At 40.6% G+C, this 24,925-nt stretch overlaps 1 protein-coding gene across 10 annotated transcripts in view; it reads left to right on the top strand.

Annotated features, from left to right (window-relative positions):
• Positions 1–24,925, top strand: part of CCDC148 (coiled-coil domain containing 148) — a 242,728-nt gene that overhangs the window by 209,058 nt on the left and 8,745 nt on the right. For 2 of the 10 annotated variants that reach the window (XM_087860949.1, XM_087860960.1), the window contains 3 exons: positions 7,026–7,143; positions 9,542–9,682; positions 13,423–20,451. In XM_087860949.1, coding sequence (XP_087717075.1) covers positions 7,026–7,143; positions 9,542–9,682; positions 13,423–13,569 — 406 coding nt within the window. In that variant the 3' untranslated portion in view covers positions 13,570–20,451. Of the gene's footprint in view, positions 1–7,025; positions 7,144–9,541; positions 11,870–13,422; positions 20,452–24,925 lie in introns of those variants that run through there. The other 8 variants (XR_015723916.1, XR_015723924.1, XR_015723926.1 and 5 more) reach the window with 8 other exon arrangements.

Below are 24,925 nucleotides of genomic sequence, written 5' to 3'. Positions count from 1 at the left end.
AAATGTCTTTCTACACTACTATGGGGAAAGAGCTGATATGATATTTGCAACATCCTTTCAGTAACCCTCTCCCCACATCTTATCCTGTATTCAACTCTGGATTCCCAGGCTTCGGTCCTTGTTTCACAGCTGTTTATATGTCCATACTTCTAACTCAAGTGAAGTCAGACAGCTCGGTTGAAATTGATCACAACAAACTGGAAAATGCACTTCACTCTCTTTCGTGGGTTTTCACTTCCAGTGTGAAATACATCCACCCCCTCGGAACTACATGAGTTATTCCCAAAGGAAGTGGCTCATACATCCTTTTTAAGGCTCAAATACTTTCAAGTTATTTCTTCCCTCTTTGATTTTACTGAGTATCTTTAAATATCTCCGGTAGCCTATCTCCCAGCTTTGTCCATTGGAAAGAAAGGAATCGGTTCAGCAGCGGCCATTTGTGCAACTACTCATCACTGACACTGACCCAAGACCGAGAGGGCCACTGTGATTGGAGGAACCTGTCATTTGTGTGTGTAGCGTTATGGAGGGGGAGGTGAGGCGGAAGGGTTCTGCTCTTGAAGTCAGTAGCACCAAAGCAGGAATTTCTAGTTGGGATCAGTCCTGAGGCATATACCTGTGCTGTTTGGCACAGGCAAACAGAAAGCAGCCCTGTCTGGGTAGTAATTTATACCCGGTTTTGTCTTGATAACCATAGGCAGCATCCCTCTAATCTGAATATTTATACCCCAATTCTCAAACTGTAGTTCTCAGTCCTCCAGAATCAGCGTTACCTGGAAACGTCTTATAAATGAAGTGACCCCACTTCATTACTACTGAATCAGAAACTCTGGAGGTGGTCGAGTGGTCTGAGCTTTCACAAGCCCTCCAAGTGATTCTGATGTTAGCTCAAGTTAGGGAACCAATGGGCTAGGTGGTGTTGGCTCTCAGGCCTGGCTGCACATTAGAATCATCTGGGGGGACTTTTTACAAAATACCAACGCTTGAGCCCCACCAGCACACCACCAGAATCTGATGTGATTAGTTTGTCGTGGGACTTGGCATCAAAACTTCTTATAAGTTTCAGTGATTCTAATGATTGTCATAGTTGAAAACCATCATTCTATAGCAATATAAGAAGAGGCTAATTTAAGTCTTTGTGATAAATTTAAAAATTTATTAAGAACAATCTTATGTATTTTATTAGAATGTTACTTTAGGCATGCTTATAAAAAACCACAAATACTGTAAGATTTAGGAGGGCAGGGATCTTTTTTGTTGAGTTTTAATTCTTCCCTATTGTATGCTAAGCTCTGGGGACAGTGCTTGGCGCATAACAGGTACTCAGATAGCTATATGTTGACTAACTGAATCAATCAATCAAAGAATAGAGGTCCCATAAGAACTTGTCTTTACACCTCACGAAGGAGTCAGTAAGCGTTCTGAGCTGGAAGAATAGGCTCTGTTTGGGGCTGGCATGGGTTCATCTCTTGGGTCTGTGGATACTCTGTGAATCCTCTTTGTTCTTGCCCCACGCCTCTCTGTACCAGGATGTCATTGCCTTGTATCAGGATTCACATTCTATTTGCAGAAATTGGTCTCTGCTTATGCCCTTAACCAGAATCCCCACTGAGTCGAGTCTCGTTGCCCGTATCGTTTGAAACATCCAGTGAGCATCCAATGACATCCAGTTATGTTATTTTCCTTCTTTTCCCTGAGCTGGCTTCGCCTCCTTCCCCTCCCATCCCCCCCCCATCCACCTTTTGCCAGGTGCTGCTACCTGGGCTGTCTGTGTTTCGATCCGTGGATTCTTCCCTGTTGGGCTACCCTATGGCTAATAGAGGGGTTTCTCTCCACTTGGTGTGCAGAACGACTTTCTGAGTGGGTTTGAGCCACAAATGGATTTCCCAGCAGGCAGGAACAGGCTCGGCATGCTGCTGCTCCAATGCCTCTGGCAGCAACACCTCTGGCAGGTGCCTGTTTAGAGTTCCCATTCAATAGTGAGTGAGCCACGTGACCTCAACACTAAGTAACAAGTTTGCGTATAAACTGCCTTTAATTCAGTACAGCAGATGACTTCCCTGAAACATTTCAGGGGGAGTTCAAGACTGGTTACAGTACCCTAATTAAGACATGTCTTTATGTTGTTTTATTTACTACCTAAGCTTTTTTCTTGTTTTAATTGTAGATCCTGCCACTGTCAGCTACCAACCCTCTTGGTTGCTGTGGTTTGTTTGTAGTGAAATTACCTGCGGCTCCAGACAGGAGGGAGGTCGAGGTTTAGTACTTGGTATTTTGCCCAGTTTTCACTGAAGGGAAAGGATGGGGCTACTAAAGTTCAAGGTGTTTCCAAGCCATCTGCATTTGTCCATTCATCTCTTAGAGTGCAGTACACACAAAACAGTCTGCTGAACCTACCTCCACTCTGCGTTTCTACATGAAAGCTTCCTGTCCCTTCAACTACTCAGGCCTGGAGGCTTAACCAAAATCCTTTCCGGATTATTGTTAATGCCGGGCCTGATTTTGCAGCAGCTGTTGCTTTTGAACAATATGATGCCTCTCCTGCCCCCACGAGAAGTTGAAAATGCCCATTTTGCAACACTTCCAACCTCTGTAGACTCAGAGAGCATAAAACGGACTGAGAGATGGACCTAGGACTCCTGTTTGGGAATTCCATGCACAACTGAAAGACTATTGAGTTTAGCCACTTCCTGACATTGACTTTCATAGCAACAGTTTAATTTGGAGAAAATCTGCTACCTCAAATAGCTAAAGGTATTTATGTGGAAAATTTTCCAAATGATTGACTTTACTGTGTTGCTCTTTTCTTTCCCCATGAATATGTGAGTATTTGGCTTTCTCCCAGGAGTTTTTCTGCATCACTTCTCTTTAGGCAAAGAAAAGTTTCTATCCAGCCTGGGAGAAGAAAGAGGCACCAAGAGTTTCCCCTTTTAAAGGGAATTATTTGAGTTTAAACCATAGCATCTGTATAAATGAAGAATTTGAGCGTGTTGCCTGTTTACTTAAATTTTCCGTGGCAAATCCTCAAGGTGGCCAGAGTAATCCTGTTCATCACTTTGGAGTCAACACAAGTGTGGTGGGCTGCTCGGTCACTGCAGCGCCCCCTATCTCTCTCCTCCCCATAGCGGCGCCAGTCTTGCTGAAGGGGTTGTCTTCACTCCCTCGCCCACCTCCACCTCGTGGGCTCCACGAATTCTTCAGCCACCTCTCTTCTGACTGCTCTTGCCAAGATCACCAATGACTCCCTCCTATTTAGACCAATGACCATTTGATGTTATATCAGATCTTGCTGTAGCATTTGACATTGTTAATGCCATTTTCCTTCCATGCTTTGGCACAATTTCTCCTCCATCTCCTAGACAGTTTCCTCTTCTGTCCCTTTCCTAAATGTTTCCTAGGCAATCACTCCTAGACCTACTTTTCTTACTGCTCCATACTCTCTTCCTGATTGATTCCATCTGCTCCATGGCTTTGATTCCATGCTGTTGATAACAGTCCCTCATCTATGTCTTCAGCCCAGATCTGTGAAGGCTAGTCTGTGTTCAAACTGAACCGAATTTCCTTCTTTCCCCTGTTTATCTAAGTTCCCAGTTGCAATGAGGGACACTGTCGCTCATTGTGCAAGAAACAAAACTTAACTCCTTTCTCTATCTCTTCTGCTCCCCCATAAAATAAACTAACAATTCCAATTTATTCTATTTCCTACATAAATTTTATTTTATTTTTTTTTAGAGATTTTATTTATTTATTTGACAGAGATAGAGACAGCCAGTGAGAGAGGGAACACAAGCAGGGGGAGTGGGAGAGGAAGAAGCAGGCTCCTAGCGGAGGAGCCTGATGTGGGGCTCGATCCCATAACGCCGGGATCACGCCCTACATAAATTTTAAATCCATGTCTTCTCCTTCAGTATCTCCTCAATATCTACCGCCTACCAGTGCCCTCGGTTAGGAAACCATCAACTTGCCTGTGGATACCCCTCCCTGCTCTTGACTCTTTACAATCCCTGTCCATGTTATTACAGGAGAGGTTTTTCTGATCCCCACATTTCCCTGATCAAAGCCCTCATGCTTGCAAAGCCCCATTCTGGCCTCTCATGCCTCTCTAGCCTCGGCTCTCGGCACTCCTCACTTTGCATTTTTCACTTTTGGCCATCCCAAATATTTTTCAGCTCTTCAAAAATATTGTGCTCTCTCACCTCTGGGTCTTCATATGTTATTGTTCTCTGCCTGGAGCATTCTTTTCTCTCCCCCTCTGCTCCTTTTTCAGGTTTGAAATTCAGAGCACTTCCTCTTGGATGCTGCCTTGAATGTCCCAAGTCTGCAAAGGTGCCTCTCCCAAGGCCTATGTCCCACAGCCTCTTCAGAGCAAGGGCCCCGCTTTATCAAAACTGTCTGGGTCTTTGTACCCCCGCTAGATTGTCAGTTCTGTGAGGACAGAAGCGTGGATCCCGTGTTGAAATTGCATCTCCAGTACCTGGCACAGTGGTTGATGCAGAACAGGTGCTCAGTAAACATTTGTTGAATGAATGAGTGAGCCTCAGAGTAAACCATGAGCCAGGCTGCTTCAGACACCGGTTCAAATGCCTGGCTCTCGCTTGCAACTTCGTCCTCACTAGCCCAGCTCCCCTAACTGGAACAACTATTACTTTTCCACAGCAGGCAAAACTTTGTTGCAGACAAAGCAACCTATATATCCCAAAGGAAGAGAAACTTTTCAAAGGTTCTGAGAATTAGCATACGGTAATTATCAAATCCCAGGATATCTTTTAATTGAACCTTCACAGTAGTTCATTTAGCTTGTACTCAGTACATAAATTGAGTAGAACCTCATTAGGGAGGTTGTGCCATGTCTTAGTGAAAATGGAGAGAATGAGCAATAGCTTCCCGTGACATGGAGGCCTTGGAGAAAGGGAGCAATCTGGTTCGTGGCTTCTTTTATCTGTGTATCTGATCACCGACTCCTGATATGGGAGATGAGGAGGAGGACAGCCACGGCCATCAGAGGAGTTTAGGATTTGCCTTCTAAATCCCACGGTGGGTTTTGTACTCGGCAAGGGTCTACTGCATGCTTCCCTCCTTTGCTCTCCTGTGCTGCTGCTGCTGCCGTGTCAGCCTCGGGAGCAGCCTGGTTTTAAAGAATTCTTCCTCCCCAGGAGCAAGTCTTCCCGAAGGAACCAGATGACTGCCAGGCTCAGCCTGCCGGTACTTCCCTGGGCTTCTTTCATTCACTCACTCTGGTCATGACACAGCTTCAAGTGCCTTACTCTGTTCCAGCCACCTTGGACTCTTCCTTTCTCAGGACTGTGACCAGTAAGGCAAGCAAGGTGTCTAGGGGGCAAAACTTAAAAGTTGCCCACTCTTAGATGCCAACCCTACATTTGCACGGGCCTGAGTGTGAGTGCCTTTCTTGACTCACCCTTGGCCTGCCTCTGTCTGCCAGGAAGGCCAGCCTCCCCTCCACCATCATGTCTCTCTGAAAGCTAATCCTTGAGACCCAGCTCAGATGCTGCCTCCTCCCTAAAGCTCTTGCTGAAGCCTCCCAGACTTTCCCACAATCCAGCAAATCCCAGTGGACCTTGTTTATACCTCTCTGAAGGCAGTGCATACCTTGACTAGTTCTTAGGCCTGTCTTTTTTGTCTCTATATTAAACTACAAACTTCTAAGGTCTATCTTTTTCTCAATGTGCTTGGAATATTTAGCACAGGGAAGCATACAGCAGGTACTCATGTCAGTGAGATGAGTGGCGCAATCAAGGGGAGAAGTGCAAGAGAATTGTGGCTAATAGCAAGGGGTTGGGAGGGTCAAGGTCAGTGTGAGATCTGGGGTCAGTCTGCCTGGGTTTGATCTCTGGCTCTGCTACATGCTGCGTGTGAGAACATGGACAAGTTACATCACCAGTCTATACCTCCATTTCTTTGTCTTTAAAATGGGATCAACACTGGTACCCCAACATCAGGTTGTGGTGACGTCTAAATGAGCTAAAACACATAAAGCACATAGCAACAGACTTGATGCATAGTGAACTGCTACCTCAGTAAACCTCAAGATCCAGAATTCAACGGGTCTAGTCAGGGTACATCTATGGAAAATGCAGGAATACACGCTTACGGCAAAGCACATTTGTGACTGATGTCTTAAAGAAAGTTAAATCTAAACCATCAATAATGGAAGACAGAGGCAATGGCCTTACACTCCCTTGAGGACCCAAGTGCTTACTTTTTTTAGAAAAGACAAATCTCATCCCTATAATTCAATAGAAGAGTGGCTTGGGCAAGAAGATGGGAAGGGAGGTTCTCTAAAAAGAGGCAGCGAAGAAGGGTCGAGTGAACTTGGACATCTTGAAATGTGCTCTGGCTTAGTATCTGCTGATTTTAAGAATGGAAACATAATGCTAAGGGAAAATCGTGTTTTTGCTGCCATCTACAGTCAAAGTGCAATTTTTAAACTTACACACACACACACACACATACACACACACACATCCAAAAAGGGCTTTCTTGAAAAAATGAGTGATAGTATAGATAAAGTTTGGTTTAAGTTCTGGTAATTGGGCATATTATTATAGCATTTTATTTACTACTCTTTCTAAAAGTATGTGTGTTTAACTAGTAACATAGCCTTTTTAACATCTCAAATTGTGTTAAAACTCCTCTTAAGAAAACTGCTGGAATAATCACTCAGAAGTGAGACTGTCATCTGTTGGGTCACATTAGCTGCAGCTGCGGCAGGCGACAGACAGTTTGAGAGTCAATACAATGATTTCAGTGAAGAAAGAGATGGATTGGATTTTCCCTACGTTTTCTGCCCCCGATCTGCAGTTCTCTGGTCCTTAGAATTATTGTAGATTGCATTTTATACCAGTGTGTTTCATTGTGTGGCTGTGAGAAATCAACCAAAAGCAAGGAAAAACAAATTATGACCGTAATGTCACCTCTGACATGCCTCCTGTCGCTATGCTCCCATCCCTACAATTTCCATAATTATGATGATATTTTCCCAACGTCCTTGTGCATTATTTTTAAAGGGTTAAATATAGACAAGAATTACTGGAAAAGCGTTTGATGGAGAAAAAAGAAGTGGCCCTTCAAGAAGCTCATGAAGAAGAAGAAAGAGAGAGGCGGCTGGAAGCCCTTAGGAAACAGGTGTTTTTAATTTGGAAACTTTCCTGGGGGTTTCTAAGTGTCCTTCATAACATTATTAGTAGGCTTAGTTCACACCCTCTGTGATATAAAGTGTGACATTTCCAAATTGGGACACTGGTCTTCATTCCTGGGAGCAATTAGATTTATGTTGAACAATTTCCAGTTTCTTAGTATATTAAAATAACTTCATCAGCACCTTTCAAACAGCTCTCCCAAGATTTAAAGGCGTCCATATCCAGTTTCTTAGCTGAAGAGTATCCATTTATAGGAGTGACACTCTGCATCTACCAGAAGGATTTTATGCTCCCAAAAAACCTGGTGCAGCTAGAGCCGGGTAATCTTCTTTGGGGTAGAAACCTCTGTTTGGAAATACCCTATAGTCAGCAAACATGTGAAAAAGCACTTTTCAAAACTATATTTTTTTTTTTGTGAGAGAATTAAAGCCTCCCATTGCTTTGCCTAGTAAAAGTAGGCAAACGTGTTTGAAGTAGACAGTAGATGGCAAAAGCAGGAATTCAAGAATTTGAGAAATGTGATAAAATAGTTTTACTTGGTAATTTTTCAGAGGTTTTGATCTGGAAGTAATTAGTGCAACTCATAGGGCTCCAAAGTCCGTTGACACCATTTCCCGGCTGATAGGAAATGACTATCTGATTTCCCTTCCCTGTCGGTGGAGGCAACAGGGAATCTTGGATAAGCACTTGGCCTCTGGTGTCCTTCAAACCTGTACAACCTGGTTCGCTCCTTATTGGCAGAGGGAACTTAGATCTTTTACTTAACTTCCCTAAGCTTCGTTTCCTCCTCTGAAAGATGGGACTAATCATAGTACCTGCCTCATAGGTTTACAGTAATGTATGTTCACATTTTAAAAACAATACTAGGTATAAAGCCATCTTCTAAATGTTCTTAGGTTTTGTCCCATTTAGTCTCTACAACAACCCCATGATGTCTGCATTATTCCTATTTTATAGAAGAGGAAGCTGAGGAGGCACGGGGGTTCCCCAACGTCACACAGCTAGTAACTGTAAAGACTGGATTCAAACCGAGGTCTAGTTAAATGGCATAGTTTAGAGGAAGTGTAGATGCATACAACTATTATATCATCTTTTTTGATAAAATAGATGATGGAAGTAAATTCAAAGCATGGGAATGTAAGTCCTGGTCATCCTAGATTCAACAAAAATTAAATTATTCAATCATTAGCAAATAATTACATACCATGGCCTTCTGGAGACAAAACTTTAATGTCACTGTTACTAAACACATTCTTGTTCACAATATAACTTTGATAACTACAGTCCATATGAGTAGAATTCTTTCCATCTGTGAACTCTTTGAAAGAGGAAATACCTATGCCCATTACCTGTAATCAGTGTTTAGAACTATAGTATAAGACATTTTGGCTAGGAAACCTATAATAATTAAAGTACGTTCAACCCCCAGTTATGTCATTACAGTTTCTAAATGGCATTAAAAATGCCATTTTCTTAATGCTAATTCTTGACTTTAGGAATTAACAGGCAGGTGTTACTAATGGTGCATATAATTAACAAAATTAGTGGCTTCTTTTCATTAGGATACAGGTTTGAATGATTTCAATTATCATAAAGGACAAGGGCATTTAGGTTAAAATGACTCTGCAGTTTTTCAGTAGAAGGGGAATAATGGTTTACAACAATCCCTGGAAATCTAGTTGCTTGGTGGTTGGTTTTTTTTTATTATTATTATGTTATGTTAGTCACCATACAGTACATCATTAGTTTTTGATGTAGTGTTCCATGATTCATTGTTTGCTTATAACACCCAGTGCTTCATGTAATACATGCCCTCCTTAATACCCATCACCAGGCTAACCTTTCCCCCCACCTGAAAATCTAGTTGCTTAACACAATTGGATTCACCCATCTTGCCCAATAATGCCAACACAACTCAACTTTACCCATGAATAATATATGCTAGATTGAGCTTGATCAGATTAAACTTTCTAGAAAGCTTCATGGGGTTGTTACCATGGCCATATATTGCTAGTGGTTAAAAGCTGATGTTTTTTACTTTTGGTTACTTTTAAGGTAGTTCAATATGTTGGTTTTCTAGATCAGATTTCCTGTGACTTGGTACCAGAAAGATAAATTTTTATCTAAATTTAATCATAACTGTAATTATTCAATCAGTAGCAAACAATATATATCATGGCCTTTTAACATGTTTTGTTTTTAAACCATTAACTCCTTTGTGGATCTCTAGGACTGGCTTGGTTTAATATTCTATCTGCCCTTCCTTCTTAGGTTTTATCTTCATTAAAGTTAGGAAATTTTATTAGACATTAAACATTAATAGTGTTCCCCAGAAGTAGTTAGCTTGTATCTTAATCCAAGTAGCAGTGTTTTTCTTCTTCCAGGTTGCTATTGTCGCTCACTTTGACCCTGTTAGGATGATGTCAGATACAACAGCATCAAAAGCAAGGATGGGTATTGGAATTGAAGAAGAATTTATTCTTCAAAAGCCACTATTTACATTGAATACATACAATGAATACCAGGTAATTATGGAAATTAGCATAATTGATGCAAAGCCATGATGATAAGATTTATGGAAGTGTGTATTTAGGGTTTCAGATTATTTTCAATATTTACATTTGAATGCCACATGGATTAGCATAATTTTTACTGCTAAATGATACACAATTACTGTCCGATTCTTAAGATTATAAAATAGTTGATAGATGACCATGCAACAGTTTATCTGAACATATTAAGAATCTATCACTGAAAATTATTTTTTTATTTACATTTTTACATTAAAAATTTTTTAAAACTTATAAATTTTACTTTAAAGCTGTGTTAATACTGTATTTTGTTTAAATGTTTCTCTATCATTTGGAAATTGTTTAAATTCATAATGTAAGTCTTATTAAAGCAGCAACTGATGATACTGATAAGACAAAGCAGAGGGAAACTTTCAGAAATTAAAATGAATTGAAGATAATACATCAGAGCTAATGATAAAAGAAAACATTTTCTGTGGAAAACTGTTAAGGTGTTATTTAACCATTTCTGGGAACTTCTGACTCCTTTTAGTCTGTTACTGAGAAGGGATTTTTAAAAGTCTTTTTGGATGGATGGATGGAAGGCAGGGAGGGAGGACAGGTGAATGAATGGATATCACTGAAATTAAGGGAGAAAGTTTTCCCTAGCTTGTTAATTTTACAAATCTAAGAGAAACTAAATATTTAATTATTTAAAAAATAAGAGACTTCATCCATTCACCCACTGACAATAAATCAAGTGTGCCTCTTTGTGAACAACTCACTTATTATTGGACACATATTTATGGAATATACTCTGTATCTGGCACTGTGGAGTTGCCAGGGCTACATCCTAAACAAGACGGACTTGCTCTCTTGGAGGAAGTGAACAGGGAGCTGGGTTGGGAGGGAAAGTAGCCTGTATGGGAATAATGCTCCCGGGGTGAGACTGCCTCCGTAGTGGAGGCCTAAGGGCTGCGGTGGTAAGGAGAAGGCAACCAATGGAAATGCTGGGTAGGGAAGTCAGACAAAGTGTCCAAGAGGAAACCAAGCTACGTATTAGTCGAGGATTCTTCGCAGCAGTAACAAAATTTATTCCAAGTGATTTAAACTAAAAACAAAAAAATAGGGGAGGAGGGGTGGGATGAAAGGAGAGAGATTCCTTATAAGGATGTAAGTGTATCTCCAGAAGCCAAAGCAGGGAGGGCAGCTGGGGTTGGCAAGGAATTGGTCAGAAACTGGAAAACTCTCGGGTACCTGGGCTGAGGCAATAAAGGGTTCACCAAGCAGAAGAGGGTGGAAAGGAGCCCTTACTGGCATGTCTTCAGTGTAAAGTACGTGGCAAGGGTGGGTGCTGGGAGATGAGATTGGAAACATAGGTTAGGGTCAGACTGAAAAGTATAGTAGCTCTTGCTTGCTAAGACATTATCCTGTGAGCACAGGCAAGACTCAGAACCAGGTGAATTATATAATCATATAAGTTTTAGCAACATGTCCTGGATGGAAAATGGGTGGGTTTGGGGGTCAGATCCTTTTCAGATGGCAGAGCCCTCAAAAACATGGGAGGGAGGGGCATGAATGGCTCTGTCTGAGATGAGGGAGTAATGATGCTAAGCTAAGCAGCAAGTGATACTGAGTAGAGCCTGCATTTTGGGTTCAAATCCACATCCGCTATTTACTGGCTATGGGAGCTTGTGTAAGCTATTAACATCTTTATGTCTTGTTTACTTCATCTGTAAAATAATAATTTGTAAGGTTCTTATGAGGATTAGGATAATAAATGTCAATTGCCTAAGCTATTGCCTGGCACCTAGAAGTAATTCAGTAAATTATAATCATGAGCTGTGGCTGCCATTAACCATATATGAATACAGAAGTAAAAACAGACTTAGGGGGAGAGAGAATTTGTTTTGTTCCCATCATGTTTAGGGTGAAGATGTCTAGAACACATTTACAGGAAACTGATTGGCTGCTTCTGGGGAGGTGAGTTGGGGAAATGGAGGTCAGCTTTCGAGGGCGATCTCCATTTCACTTGATATCTATTTTAAAAATAGGATAATGAGACATTTTAAACCTCACAAACCAGAAGCTGAGAAGACAGGTGAATCCAGGAGATAATTAGGGAGCACACAGGTGAAGCATGAATCCTTGGAAGTGGATGAGGGGGACCACGGAGACTATATCTGGAAGAGGAGAAACTAGGTATAAGGCTCAACTACGTTGCTTCTCAGACACAAATCTCTGTATTTTCAACTTGTATGCATCATTGCCTCTCGTTTCTGTACCTCATCAGTTGCCAGATTCTCTTGATTCTTCCCTTCATGGTGTTTCTGACAGTTCTTTCTTCCCTGCTACCAGCCAAGTTTAGGCATTTATTACTTCATGCGTAGACCATTGTAGTTGACTGCTACTCCAGTGTTCTACCCAAACTGCTCTGGTCCCAAATTGACCGATTTCATCTTTGTATTTGCATGTGCCTTCCTTTCCTGCTGTATCTCTTTTCCTCCCTGCTCTGATTCGTAGAATAGGATGGACATTACAGTTAGCTCAAGTGCTACTGATTATCTGAGGTCATCCTAGTCTCACCTGCACCAGGAGATGTACCTCTGTGTGCTATGATTCTTGGAACATCAGTCACATGTTCCATGAGCTGTATTGAGTTATCTGTATATATTCTTATTACCTCTGTTAACTTACGAGCTTCTTGAAGGAGGGGCTGCTTTCAACAGTATTATCCCATCCTCTAGATGGACTTCAAGTCCATGTAAAATGCCTCATTAGGTAAAATCCATATGTGGCTACCTTATCATAGCAAACAGCGTCTGTTGACATTTAATATTCATAGAAGAAGGGGAAGAGGAAAAAGGCCCAATCAACTATAAATGAAAATAGAAATGGAGCTACTCATATTTCAATTTCCACTTAGAATCACACTGGTGGAAACACTTTCTAATTCTGCTTGAAATAGAAATCCAGCCTTGAAAGGAGAGTTCAATTGATTTTTGTTTTTGTTTTTGTTTTTAAAGTAGGGGCCATGTGTTTAAAAATAATTTACATATTGCTGAATGATGGAGAAATCAGAATGTTTGCGTAAAGACCAATGCACAAGGTTGTGGTTTAGATTTCTTTTAAACAATGATTGTCTATATTTTCTGATTCTAGCTATGAATAATGAATCAATGATAGCACTGAAAGTAAGCTTTTTTCAACCCATCTTTTAATAATTTATATGTGTTGTATTTTGACTAATCTAGTATGATACTCTCTATACCTTATGTTGGAAACTACAAATACACTGGAAAATGATATTGTCAAGAAGATTTGGACATTTTCTTTTCTTTTCTTTTTAAGATTTATTTATTTGAGAGAGAGAGAGAGCATGAATGAGCCCAGGCAGGAAGAAGGGCAGAGGCAGAGGGAGAGGGAGAAAGAGAATCCACAAGCAGACTCCCTGGCTGAGTGTGGAGCCCAACTCGGGGCTCTATCCCAAGACCCTGAGATTATGACCTGAGCCAAAATCAAGAGTTGGCCCCTTAACCGACTGAGCCACCCAGGTGCCCTTGGACATTTCCAGTAAGAAAAACCCAAAAACCAAAAAACGAAAACCCAACAGAATATAGTCATTATATATACCAAGTTTATAGTCATCTACCCAGAAAAAAAATTAAACAGCTTGAGGAAATATGGAACTAAATGATGAAATGTAATTTAGTTCAATGAATTGCTACTTATTTAAATGTATTTTATTTCTACAGATAATTTCTGACCTTAGACTCCGTTTCGAGTTAGCACTTCGAGAAGCTGGACTTCATAAAACATTTTATGCCAAAGAGATATTACCAAAAATCAGCCCTCAAAAACCTCCAAGAAAGGACATGGAGTCTACTGTATTTAAAATCTAGAGTTCATCTGCAAATCCTAGTATATGTAAACAAGATTTTTCTTTGAAAACATTTATATGGATAACAATTACTACTTCATAAAAAATTTTTTAAATATCAGACATAGAAATCAAAGCATTCATTAAAACAACTTTGTCTTTTATGACTCTCAGAATTTCATGCACTATTTCCCATATCTTTGTTATGTCTAATAGTACTAAATTCAACAAGACTATGAAACGAAATTATGGCACATGTGATACATGTATTATCATTTAGTAAATTGCATATTGAAGTTTGCATTATCCCATGAAAAGAGCTCAAAATAACCATTTGCAAGAATTATAATTTATGTGGCTACTACCTGCTAAAGTTCATTTCTGCCTGTTATTTCAGAATTTGACTTTTTAATTATGGAAGCTCCATTATCATTAATACTTCTATTATTTCTTGATTATTATAAGAGGAGACTCAACCTTTCTCTAAATTTAGAAAACAATTTGGTATACCATGTTTACTGCAAACCAATCATCCAAACAATTTCATTTTGCAAATTAGCCTGTAAAAATAAATTAGAAATTAGAAACAGCATTTCAAGCATGGGAATATTTGTTTTGGCTTGGAAAAAAAATGTATTTGTGTGGTTGTTTAGAAGGCGTATTTTAAAATTTATAATTAAAATGCTAAAAAAATTCCACGTTATCTACTTAGTATCTAGATGGTATTATAGATAAGGAGCATTGAAAAAAGATTTATTTATTTTTAGAGAGAGAATCTCAAGTAGACTCCCCAGTGAGCACAGAGCCCACTGCTTGTGGGCTTGATCCCATAATCCTGAGATCATAACATGAGCCCAAATCAAGAGTCGGCCACTCAGCCAACTGAGCCGCCCAGGCGCCCCAGATAAGGAGCATTTCAAATGAAACTCAAGCATATGGACGCCTGGGTGGCTCAGTTGGTTAAGCGTCTGCCTTCAGCTCAGGTCATGATCTCGAGGTACTTGAATCCAGCTCCTGGTTGGGCTCCCTGCTCAGTGGGGAGTGTTTCTCCCTCTCCCTCTGTCCCTCCTAACCACCCCCCCCCAACTGTGTGCTCTGTCTCTCAAATACATAAAATTAAAAAAAAAAAAAAACCTCAAGCATATATTTCTTACTAATTAAAAAAATTGATCATTTAATCAGAATAGCATGTCAGTGTTGTTGAAAGTTGCCATTATTTCTATTAGGAAGACTGCCTCCACCCCTTCAAGCTCTTTTTCTCTCCATTGCAATTCCCTGCCATTTCCTAGGCACCTCTAGCCCAGGGGTTGCAGTTACTGGAATAATGTAAAAAAAGACAAAGACCAGTCTGACTGGTGGAATATTTGGCTTCATGATTATTCCCAACATGATGGGAAGAAATAATGTAGCAAATCCAGATCATTAGAATAAACCTTCACAAAAAAGTCTATGGGCAAAACCCCGTATCCCTATGCACAATTCATTATACTGCCCTCCCAGTTCAGCCTTTTGCATCATCACATCTCATAATAAGAAGAGGAAAAGGAATCCTTAACAAGACTCAGGGCAGTGAGCACTGGCAACTATCTTGAGGATGTCTCCCATGGTCACGATTTCCTTTATGGGCCCTCAATTTACTCGACGCAAAGCTTCAGACCATAAGGCATGAAAGCCCTGCTCTGTCAGAGCACATCCTCTCTCTGTGGCAAGACATACTGTGGTAATGCCTCCCAGGTGTTCCTTCCTTATCTGTAGGGATGTTATTCTGCCTCTTAATCTGTCTTCTTCACGTTAACATTAAGATTTGATTCTTTTCTTTTTTCATTTTTACTTAAAATTTGATTTCCTTAACTTTTAGAAATAATTGTAGCTCCAGATAATCCTAACGTCACAGCTCTAGAGCTCTCTCTTTTGTTCTATTTGTGCAGTGTTCGAAAAATTTCACAGCTTATTTTCTGGAGCTATGTCCTCCCCTAATTTTATCTGGACCTGCTATTTCCTTCGACTCTGCTGTTCCTGTGGTGCTCAATTTGCATTCTCCTTGCAGCATTTTCTCTTCGTGATGGAACTTTGTCCTAGAAGTAAGTTTTGACTACTTAGTCTGGGACTTCATGGGACCCAGACTTCTGTGGCCCCTTCAGAGTTCACTGCAAACTTGTTATGCTCATTCATTACTAGAGAATAAACTTTTCTGAAGTTTCCAGTAAGTACTTCTTGGCTCTTTAGAGTTCTCTATTCCATCCGATGTCCCTTGCTTCCCTCTGTCCTGCAAAGGTGTTGGTACAAGCAGGTCTTACAGCTGTAAGTGGTTACTTTTTACCCATTCATATTTTGTAGTATATGGGAATGCCTTGTCACCTACTGTTGAAGATTATCCCCATGGGTGTTTGGCTTTATTGTGCTAATTTTTGTTTCTTTTTATAGGCTGCTTTGAGGAGATCAAAAAATTATGCCACTTCTCCTGTCATCATCCCAGAATCCCCCCAAACTGAGTTCTTGATCCCAGTGACCCTTCTTACACTAAAAAAGCCCACCCTATCTCAGTAATGGCATCACCATCCACCACAGATGCAAATGTGAAATCTGAGAATCACTCACTGCTCCCTTTCCCTCACCTGTAGTATCCAATCTATCAAGACCTACTGACTTTCTGGCTTGTATGCTGGAGCCATTCTCCCAATGGAAGATATGTGCAATGCTTTGTGGCTTCCCAGCCACACCATTCTCACATTTGGGAATTATCTCACATTATGTACCCATATCCCAGAGTAGAAGCTAGCTACTCAATTTTTCCAGTTCTCATGGTATATATTCTATGGCAATCAAATGCACCTATTTGAGATTTTATTATTAGAGAGCTATGTGAAAACCCAAGAATCCATTTTCTGGCCAGGCTGGCAGTGGAGGCTTTCAAGCTTTGGGGATAATAGTTGCATGGCTGTTAGTACCTAGCAGTCAGGGCAGGTGATGCCAGTAGAGGCGCGTGGGACTACCGCAGTAGCTGTGGGTCTCCACGAAGCAGTTTCCTGGTGAGGGGTGAGCATCTTCCCAGTAGGATAACCTCAAACACAGACTCTCTGGTCTCCCAGAAATACCTAATACTCTTTAATAAATTGCTTTTCTATTTAAACTAACTTAAGTCGGTTTGCTACTGTGGCTGCAGGGATATACTGATCTTTTTGCGTTCCTGTTACGCACCAAGCACAGTCGCATGCCCTCCACTGATAATCTTTGTAATCTGTCCTCTCAATTACCATCCCCCCTCTCTTCAGAAAGTAAGAAGAAGAGAACAGTTCAGGCTTTTTTTTTGTCACCTTAATTGCTGAGTACTGTTTTTCACGGCAATGATTTTCACTCTAAGGAGGGGCCAACTAGAAATTACTTTCTCTCTCCTCAAAGAGTTCAGCTCATTTCCCCATATCCAAAGCCCCATACAGAATTTTTAAAAAGCTTGAAGAGGCTAGAGCTTCCCATATCTGGTATATATTTGCTTATTTTTTATGGAGCCCATATATTCTTGGGTTTTCTTTTGTCCTCATTAAAACAGCTCCATCGTCTCCTTAGCTGTGCTAGATTTTAAAGACACAGAGGGAGACAGAGGTAAAGTATGAAGTCATTTTGAAGGTAAAAAACATTTTTAAGGAAACTTGGGGAAATTAGAAACTTTTTAATATCAAGACCGTGTTTGCCTGGAGAATCGAAGATACAGAATTTTTCAGATCTCAGTCAAATCCCAGGAATGACAAAGTTTGACCTAAGGAGAGAAAAAGATCTAAGAATTCTACGTTTCTGACATCTGATCAATTTGTTTTGGAAAAATAGTACATGGTTCCTGATGCATTTGAAGATGAGCACTTGCTGGATTACTGCTGAGTGCCAGAGCCGTCCTGGCGGGGAGGTTCTCAGGAACTTAGACATTCAGCATTTAGGAAGAGTGCGTATTGCACTTTGAGCCTCAGCGTGGGACTGGATTATAATAATAGAATCCATGAGCTGTGTGACCTCATGGAATCAAGTCTCAGTCCTGGGAGAGAAACGGGGCATCAAATCTGTCCTGTTCTTGTCCTGTTTTTAAATCTCCAGAAAGATGTTTTCCAACCTCCACAGCAATTTCTCTTTTTATATGAACAAGTGCCTGTGTTCTTTTTCTTTCCTATCTTCAATAGCATTTGAGTCTACATTTTTCGCTGCTTAGCCTGATTCAGTTTGTATTTAAGTACATGTTTTAATGTCACTGTAGGCCTTACTAATTTACCAAGTGCCTTTTTTTTCCCCTCAGAGAATGTATTATTTTGTATGTGGGAATGTAAATGTGGGGAAAGAGTCGTTGCATTATTTCCCTCTGTTTTGCACACTTTCCCAGACATGTCAATATTACTTAGCACCACATATGCTTAAAGCTCCTAATATTTATAAATAATTTCAAAAACAATTTGCTTAATTTCTTCAGACATTTTATAAATATTGTATTAATCTGAAATGCTTACCTTCACAGTATATTTAAAACAAATGCTGCAAAAATTGTCCTGTTACTGTTGAAATATTATAAACTAACTTAATTTGGGAAGATTATTAAAAGTAATATTTATTTTTAAACTTACCAAAATGAAATAAAACATTCCTTGCAAGCAAAAATAATTGGCTTGCTAAAGGAAATCCATCACAATGCAACATGAATTTATGTCCACGTGGATTAGGACTCTGCTATCTGGAAAGAAAAGATCTAGATAAAGTGAAAAGAATATTTTTTCATCCATATTATTTTATCAATATAACGTAGTTGTTTAAAACTGGCTTAAAGGACCAGCAGAAGCCTCGGAGCATTTTTATTTTTATGTTTCTAGACAATTTTCTTTTTCCCCCCACTTTCTCAACCCAAATCTATAGTTTAAATCAATTCAACAAATACTTACTGAGATTGTGGCATAAGATAAAACCAAATCTCTGCAACCATTAAAAAGAATGAATGACGATTGTGGTGGTGGCTGCAGAGCTCTGAATATTCCAAAAACTGTTGAATGATACACTGTTTTTTTAAAAATATTTAATTATTTATTTTAGAGAAAGAGAGTGCCCGTGAGTGGGGGGAGGGGCAGAGGGAGAGAGAGAATCCTCAAGCAGATTCATTGATGAGCCCGGAGCCCACACGGGCTCGGATTGGGGCTCCATCCCAGGACCCCAAGGTTATGACCTGTGCCGAAATCAAGAGTCCAATGGTTAATCAACTGAGTTACCCAGGTGCCCCTGAATGGTACACTTTAAATGTTTACATGGTATGTGAATTATATCTCAATAAAACTGTTCTGTTTTTGTTTTTGTTTTTGTTTTTGTTTTGAGAGAGAGAGAGCGTGCACAAGTGGGGAAAAGGGGGGAGAGGGGAAGGGAAAATCTTAAGCAGTCTCAATTGCATGACCCTGAGATCATGGCCTGAGCTGAAAGCAAGAGTTGGATGCTTAACCGACTGAGCCATCCAGGTGCCCCTCAATAAAACTGTTGTTGTTGTTTTAAGATTTTATTTTTTTATTTGAGAGAGAGAGAGAGAGAGCCTGAGTGGGGAGAAGGGGCAGAGGGATAGGGACAAGCAGATTCCATGCTAAGCCAGGAGCCTGATGAAGGGCTTGATCCCAAGACACTGAGATCATGACCTGAGCTGCCCAGGTGCCCCTCCTCAATAAAACTGGTTTTTGTTGTTCTTTTTTTTTTTTTAAAGAACACAGAGAGTTACATGGCCTTACATGAAAAGAGAACCAAGATACATTGTATAGAAGAGAGGTGGGGCAACAACAGAAAAATACATATAGAATGATATTATTTTTGCAAAAAAAAGAACACAAATTTCTGAAGGATAGAGAAGACACTTTGAACTGTTACTTTTGGGCTATCGGAATGGGAATTTTGTGTGGAGTGGCAACCAGGAAGTCTTACTTTTCTGTTTATACCCTTCTGTGCTATTTTAATGTTTACCATGAGCTTGTATTATTTTCATAATTTTATCTCTTTATTTTTATAATTTTAAAGCTGAATATTTTATTTGGTGCGATGTGTCAGACACTGAGGAATCTGAGTTCCAGACCCTGCATAAACTGCCCTGTGATGGGCACCACCCAGCAAAGGTTTGAGGTGGATACGAGTCAGTAAATGATCATTGACTCAATGGCAAAATGGGTTGATGGATGGACAGGTGAACTGTAAGAGTTTTGTCTTTTTATGGGATAATCAACTAACAAATAATTATCTATTGCTGCTTTGAATAAGTATAAATATATAGGGTAGAAAGACACAGTTTAAAATAAATCCCTTCTTAGGGTGCCTGGATGGCATAGTTGGTTAAGCATTCAATTCTTGTTTTCAGCTTGGGTTATGATCTCAGGGTCATGGGGTTGAACACATGCCAGTCTCCGCATTCAGTGTGGACTCTGCTTAAGATTCTCTCTCTGCCCTCTCCTTCTGCCCCTCCCCCCCAAAATAAATAAATAAATCTTTTTAAAAAGTAAAATAAATCTCTTCCCAAAGCATGCTCAGCATATGGCTGAGGAGATAAAACATCTCATATATTTAAGAAAAAATGCAAGGCAGTAGATATGAGAGGACTACAGAACAAGGCATGCTTGTCCTTCTTGCTACCCTCATGGCTTGTGTTCCAACTCCTCAGCTTCTTGGAACATCAGAACAGCTTGTGTCTTCCCCATTCGTTCCCTGCCATCCCTTCCTATCTTATGCAGAGAGAGGAGAAAGGACTAGGAAGTGAGGGGAGAGAGAAGGTAGACCAGTATGAATGGGTGCAAAGGTTTGTGTCAAGGGGTCAGAGGGAGTGTTATAGTAAACATTGTGTGGCACACAGAGAAATCGGAAGTTAAAACGTGAAATTGGGATACCATTGCAGAGGACTTCTGTGGTTGACATGCCCAAACTGCCCTCCTGGAGAAATGGGAAATCCCCTAATCTCCTACGCAGGTGTAAGTAAAGGCGATTGCATAACCTGTAGTGCAGGCACAGGAAAATAGGTAGCGGAATATTACGCAGCAAGAATAGTGGGACCCAGAGCTTAGACATTAGGTGTAGATGATTGTCCTAAGTGATGTGGCTTGCTGAGTGGTTTTACAAGGTAGCAGAAGTTTCCTTCTGGGTGATAGTAGGACCTTTCCAATAGGAAAGAATGAATTTCTGGGTGGCCTTTTGTTCAAATCAGGCAATTTTTTTCATCCCTGCAGACTCCTGACCATTGTCACCTCTATGGTCTGTTCCCATGATGAAAAAAATGATACGTCATTCAGATGTTTCCTTTGTGTTGTTTGTGCATCCGTTAGGCTCGATAAAGCTGGAAGGCAGTAGTTATTGGTATGTGAGTTTCCCTTCTGTTCTTCTACAACCTAACCTCATCTTCCCAGACACAAGCCCATGGACCCTTGAATAACAGCCTAAGGGGTTCAAACTTTATCGTGTAGACAATACTTAATAGTTAAGATTTCTTGGGCATAGAAACAAAGACCGTATTTCTGGAAGGCTAACATGAGAGTTGGTGTAAGTTGGATGAAAGTGGGGAGAAGACTGGGACTAGGGGGAGCCCTTCATGATTAGTTAGAATAAGTCAGGTGAGAGGTGATGTAAACGTGGGGAAGAGTGGAGTCCGATCCTTATCAAATGAGGGGGAGAAAAGAGAACTCTGAACTCATTCATTCCTTTCCCTTTTACAAAGTTCCTTTAGATCATACCCAGTGAACCATGCCTCCTAGTAGCCATGCTCTTCTAGAGTCCCTTCCCTCCACGCTGAATCTGGATGACCTTGTGACTTCTTTATCCAATATAATGGGTAGAAGTGATGCTGTGTCAGCTCTGGACCTAACTGTTAGGAAAGGCCTGGCAGCTTCTGCTTTTGTGTTCTCAGAAGAAAGTTACCATGTGAGAAGTCTGACCACCCTGCTGGAAGATAGGCCACACAGAGAGTCCTGATGAGAAGTTCTGTGGAGACAGACACCATGTAGTGAAGCACTAAAACACTTACACTGGAGAAAAGAAGTCATTCTGAGACATTCCAGTAGATTCAGATCTCCACCTGACTCCAGCCCCAGCCACTGTATGACTATGGCTGTGGCCATATAAGAAACCCCAGTGAGACCAGCAGGAAAACCACGCATCTGAGCCCATTCATCCCACAGAATTATGAGAAATGGGAATAATAATTGTTTTAAGGTGGTTTATCGTGCAGAACCTGATATCTCAATCTAAACTCTTGAACAACAGATCCTGGACTTGAGTGTGTTCAGTCTTTTGCCTGAACTCCTAGTAGGAGCAGCCAACATCTATTGAGCACTAACTACACACCAGTCACTGTTCTAGGTGCTTTACACATATGAAGTAATTTGATCTGCAACAATTCTATGAGCTATGCACTAACATTAGCCATATTATTTAAAGGGGAAACCGGCACAGTAAGATGACTTGCCTTGCCCAATCTCACACAGCTCATGAGAAGCTAGATTTAAAGCCAGGTGACCTGGCTTCTGAGCCCTGAACTCTACTGCCTCCTAGTCTCAGGACTCACCAATCTGGCCATCCTTTGTTGTCCCGAATATCTAGAACTATGCTGGGTCTCGATTGAAAATGATGGGACATAGCCACAAGTCAGGTAGTGGTGACTCTTGGGTTTTTACCTGGATATGGAATCAAATGTATCATTATGTGATTTAGGAAGTGCTGAGAAAGTCTCCTGGAAACCCCCCTACCCTTAAATGATCCCCCATGATCTGCAATAGATGCCTAATTCCTTTCAGGAGTGAAGCATTTATGAAAATATGAATCCTCTAGGAGGGCTACTACCTTAAGCCATTGTTTCCAAGGTCTAGCCTACAAAACCTTCTTTCCTAAGATCTATTTAAGCACCAAATGACTTCCCAACTAGTGACTATAAAGTTTTGCTTCCTTTTTATATATCAATAGTTTTGCCATAACCATCAGCTTGTATTTTTACCTGCCATTCCTCTCCACATTTCTGGAAATGCCCATATGTCATACAAATGTGTCCCGGTTGCAGCTTGTCATCTTAGCCAGCCCTGTGGCTCCAACCAAAGCCCTATGCTCTGAAGACTTTTCCATCTCATATTTTTCCTCACATAGGCAGTTGCTGTTCTCTTTCTAAGCTTGGCCCTGAGCATGAAAACAGGGAATTTCCTTAATTCCACACACTAATAGCTATGATCAGCCTGTAGCGATTCACAGGATTTATTGACGGCTTAGAGACTAAAAGGGGATTATGATCAGAGAAGTAAAGGACTAATATTTGAGATGTGATCACAGGCCAACTCTTCCACAGGAAGTCCCCCACCAGCCACCATTCTCCTTGGCATGGCTTGTCAGGATGTAGCAGTACTGTGATTTCGTAGTGGCCTGCATCCAGGAGAGAACCCAAGTGTCTCTTCTGCCTGCAGGCAGGCTCCAACTCTGTCTGGCCCCAAGGGATGAAACTATTCCCTTGAGACTATTTAGTCTTCCATAGTAAATGAAAAAATGCACGGAAACAACAGAGAAGAAATGCTAGTAACACCTCCTCAAGAATTCAGCTGGCAGATGCAGAGAAAATGCCTGTGGAAATGGACCTCTGAGCCAATGGGCTGCTTGTGTGGTGGGCATACGAGCAGTGTTGAGTCTAAGCAATGGCTGCCAATTTCCGAGTAACTCTCATCTAGAGCAGGGTCACGAGCTGAAAGGTTTCCTTACCTGCACCCTTTGCAAACATTCAGATATTCCCTCAACTCATCCTTTTACAGAGAGGAGACTCGTTTCAATTGTCTTACTCTTTTGGGGGAGTCTCCATGTAATCTTCCTCACAGTGCACAGACTGAATTGATCACACTTCAGTTTTCTATTTTAATGTTACCTGCTCTTTCAGCAAGAATCCGAAGTGTAGGATTTTTATTTTGTCCTCCTGTCTGAATAATATCCAACCTGGGTATAAAACTCCAGGTTTATAATATTTGCCCTTAAGACTCTGAAGATATTCTCTTCCAGATAATCTAGAATCTTCTAGAATTTATGGCTGCTATTGAGATATGTGCTGTTAGTCTAATTGTTCATTTATAGGGAATCCCACTCATTTTTTGCTTGCTTTTGATATTTTCTCTTAGTTTTCTTAGTTTCACTACAAAATTTCCATGTGTGATTTGCTTTTACTTATGCTGTGCTTCTTGAATATTCATGTCTTTCACCAATTCTGGAAATTTCTGCCACTACATTTTTCAATATTACCTCTTTATTGTTCTCTATATTCTCTCCTGCTACAAGCTTCTGTTAGAAATATGTTGGATCTTTTCGTTTTATTCTCTATATTTCTTACTCTTGCTTTTATATTTTCCATCTCTTTTTCTTTCTGTGCTGTATTTTCAGATTTTTTCAGTTCTATTTTACACTTATTCTTTCTTCAACTGTGCCTAATCTGCTACTTAATTCGTTCACTGAGTTTCCTTTACAATTACAAGTTTTTTTCATTTTTGTAGTTTTTAAATCTTGAAAGGCTTTGAAATTTGGAATTTCATTTGGAAATAAAATTTGCTCTTTGGTTTGGTGTAGTGGTTAAGATCTTATATTCTGGTATGTAGACTGAAAGTGTGCTTACCTCCCACCCCTTGCAAAGTCATGTATTAAAATCCTAACCCCCAGTGTTGGTATTAGGACAAGGGGCTTTTGGGAGGTGATGAGGTCACGAAAGGAGAGCCCAAATGAATGAGATTAGTGCCCTTGTAAAAGAGGCTCCAGGCAGCTCCCTTGCCCCTTCCACCATATGAGGTTGCACTAACAAGACTGCTGTCTATGAACCAGGAAACAAGCCTCACCAGACACTGGATCTGTCAGCACCCTGATCTCGGTCTTCCCAGCCCCCAGAACTGTGAAAAAATGGTTTTTGTTGTTTATAAACCGCCCAGTCTATGTTATTTTGCTATAGCCGCCTAAATGGACTAAGACATTTGTATAAATAACATCCTTGTACAAATTTCAACTCTGCCACTTATTAAATTTGTGACCTAGAGCAAGTTATTTAACCTTTCTGTCCCACTTTCCTCTTCTATAAAATGGCAAAACACTATACCTCATAATACAATAATAATAGTGTTGCTGTGAGGATTAAATGAGTTAATATTTTTAAAAAGATTTTATTTATCTGTTTATTTATTTGAGAGGGAGAGAGAGACAGAGTGCAAGCGAGAGCTCAAGAACAGGGGACAGAGAGGAAGACTCCCTGTTGAGCAGGGAGCCTGAGGCAGGGCTCAATCCCAGGATCATGACCTGAGCCGAAGACGGCCGCTTAACTGACTGCGCTACCCAGGTGCCCCAAAATGAGTTCACATTTGCAAAACATTTAGAAAAGGGCCAGCAAGTGGCCAGTG

The sequence above is a fragment of the Ursus americanus genome, chromosome 1 (genome assembly GCF_024610735.1).
Source record: "Ursus americanus isolate L20-20 chromosome 1, mUrsAme1.1.p, whole genome shotgun sequence".
NCBI classification, from domain to species: domain Eukaryota; kingdom Metazoa; phylum Chordata; class Mammalia; order Carnivora; family Ursidae; genus Ursus; species Ursus americanus.
Note: the sequence above shows the minus strand (reverse complement) of the source record. Positions and strands in the feature narration are given on the sequence as shown.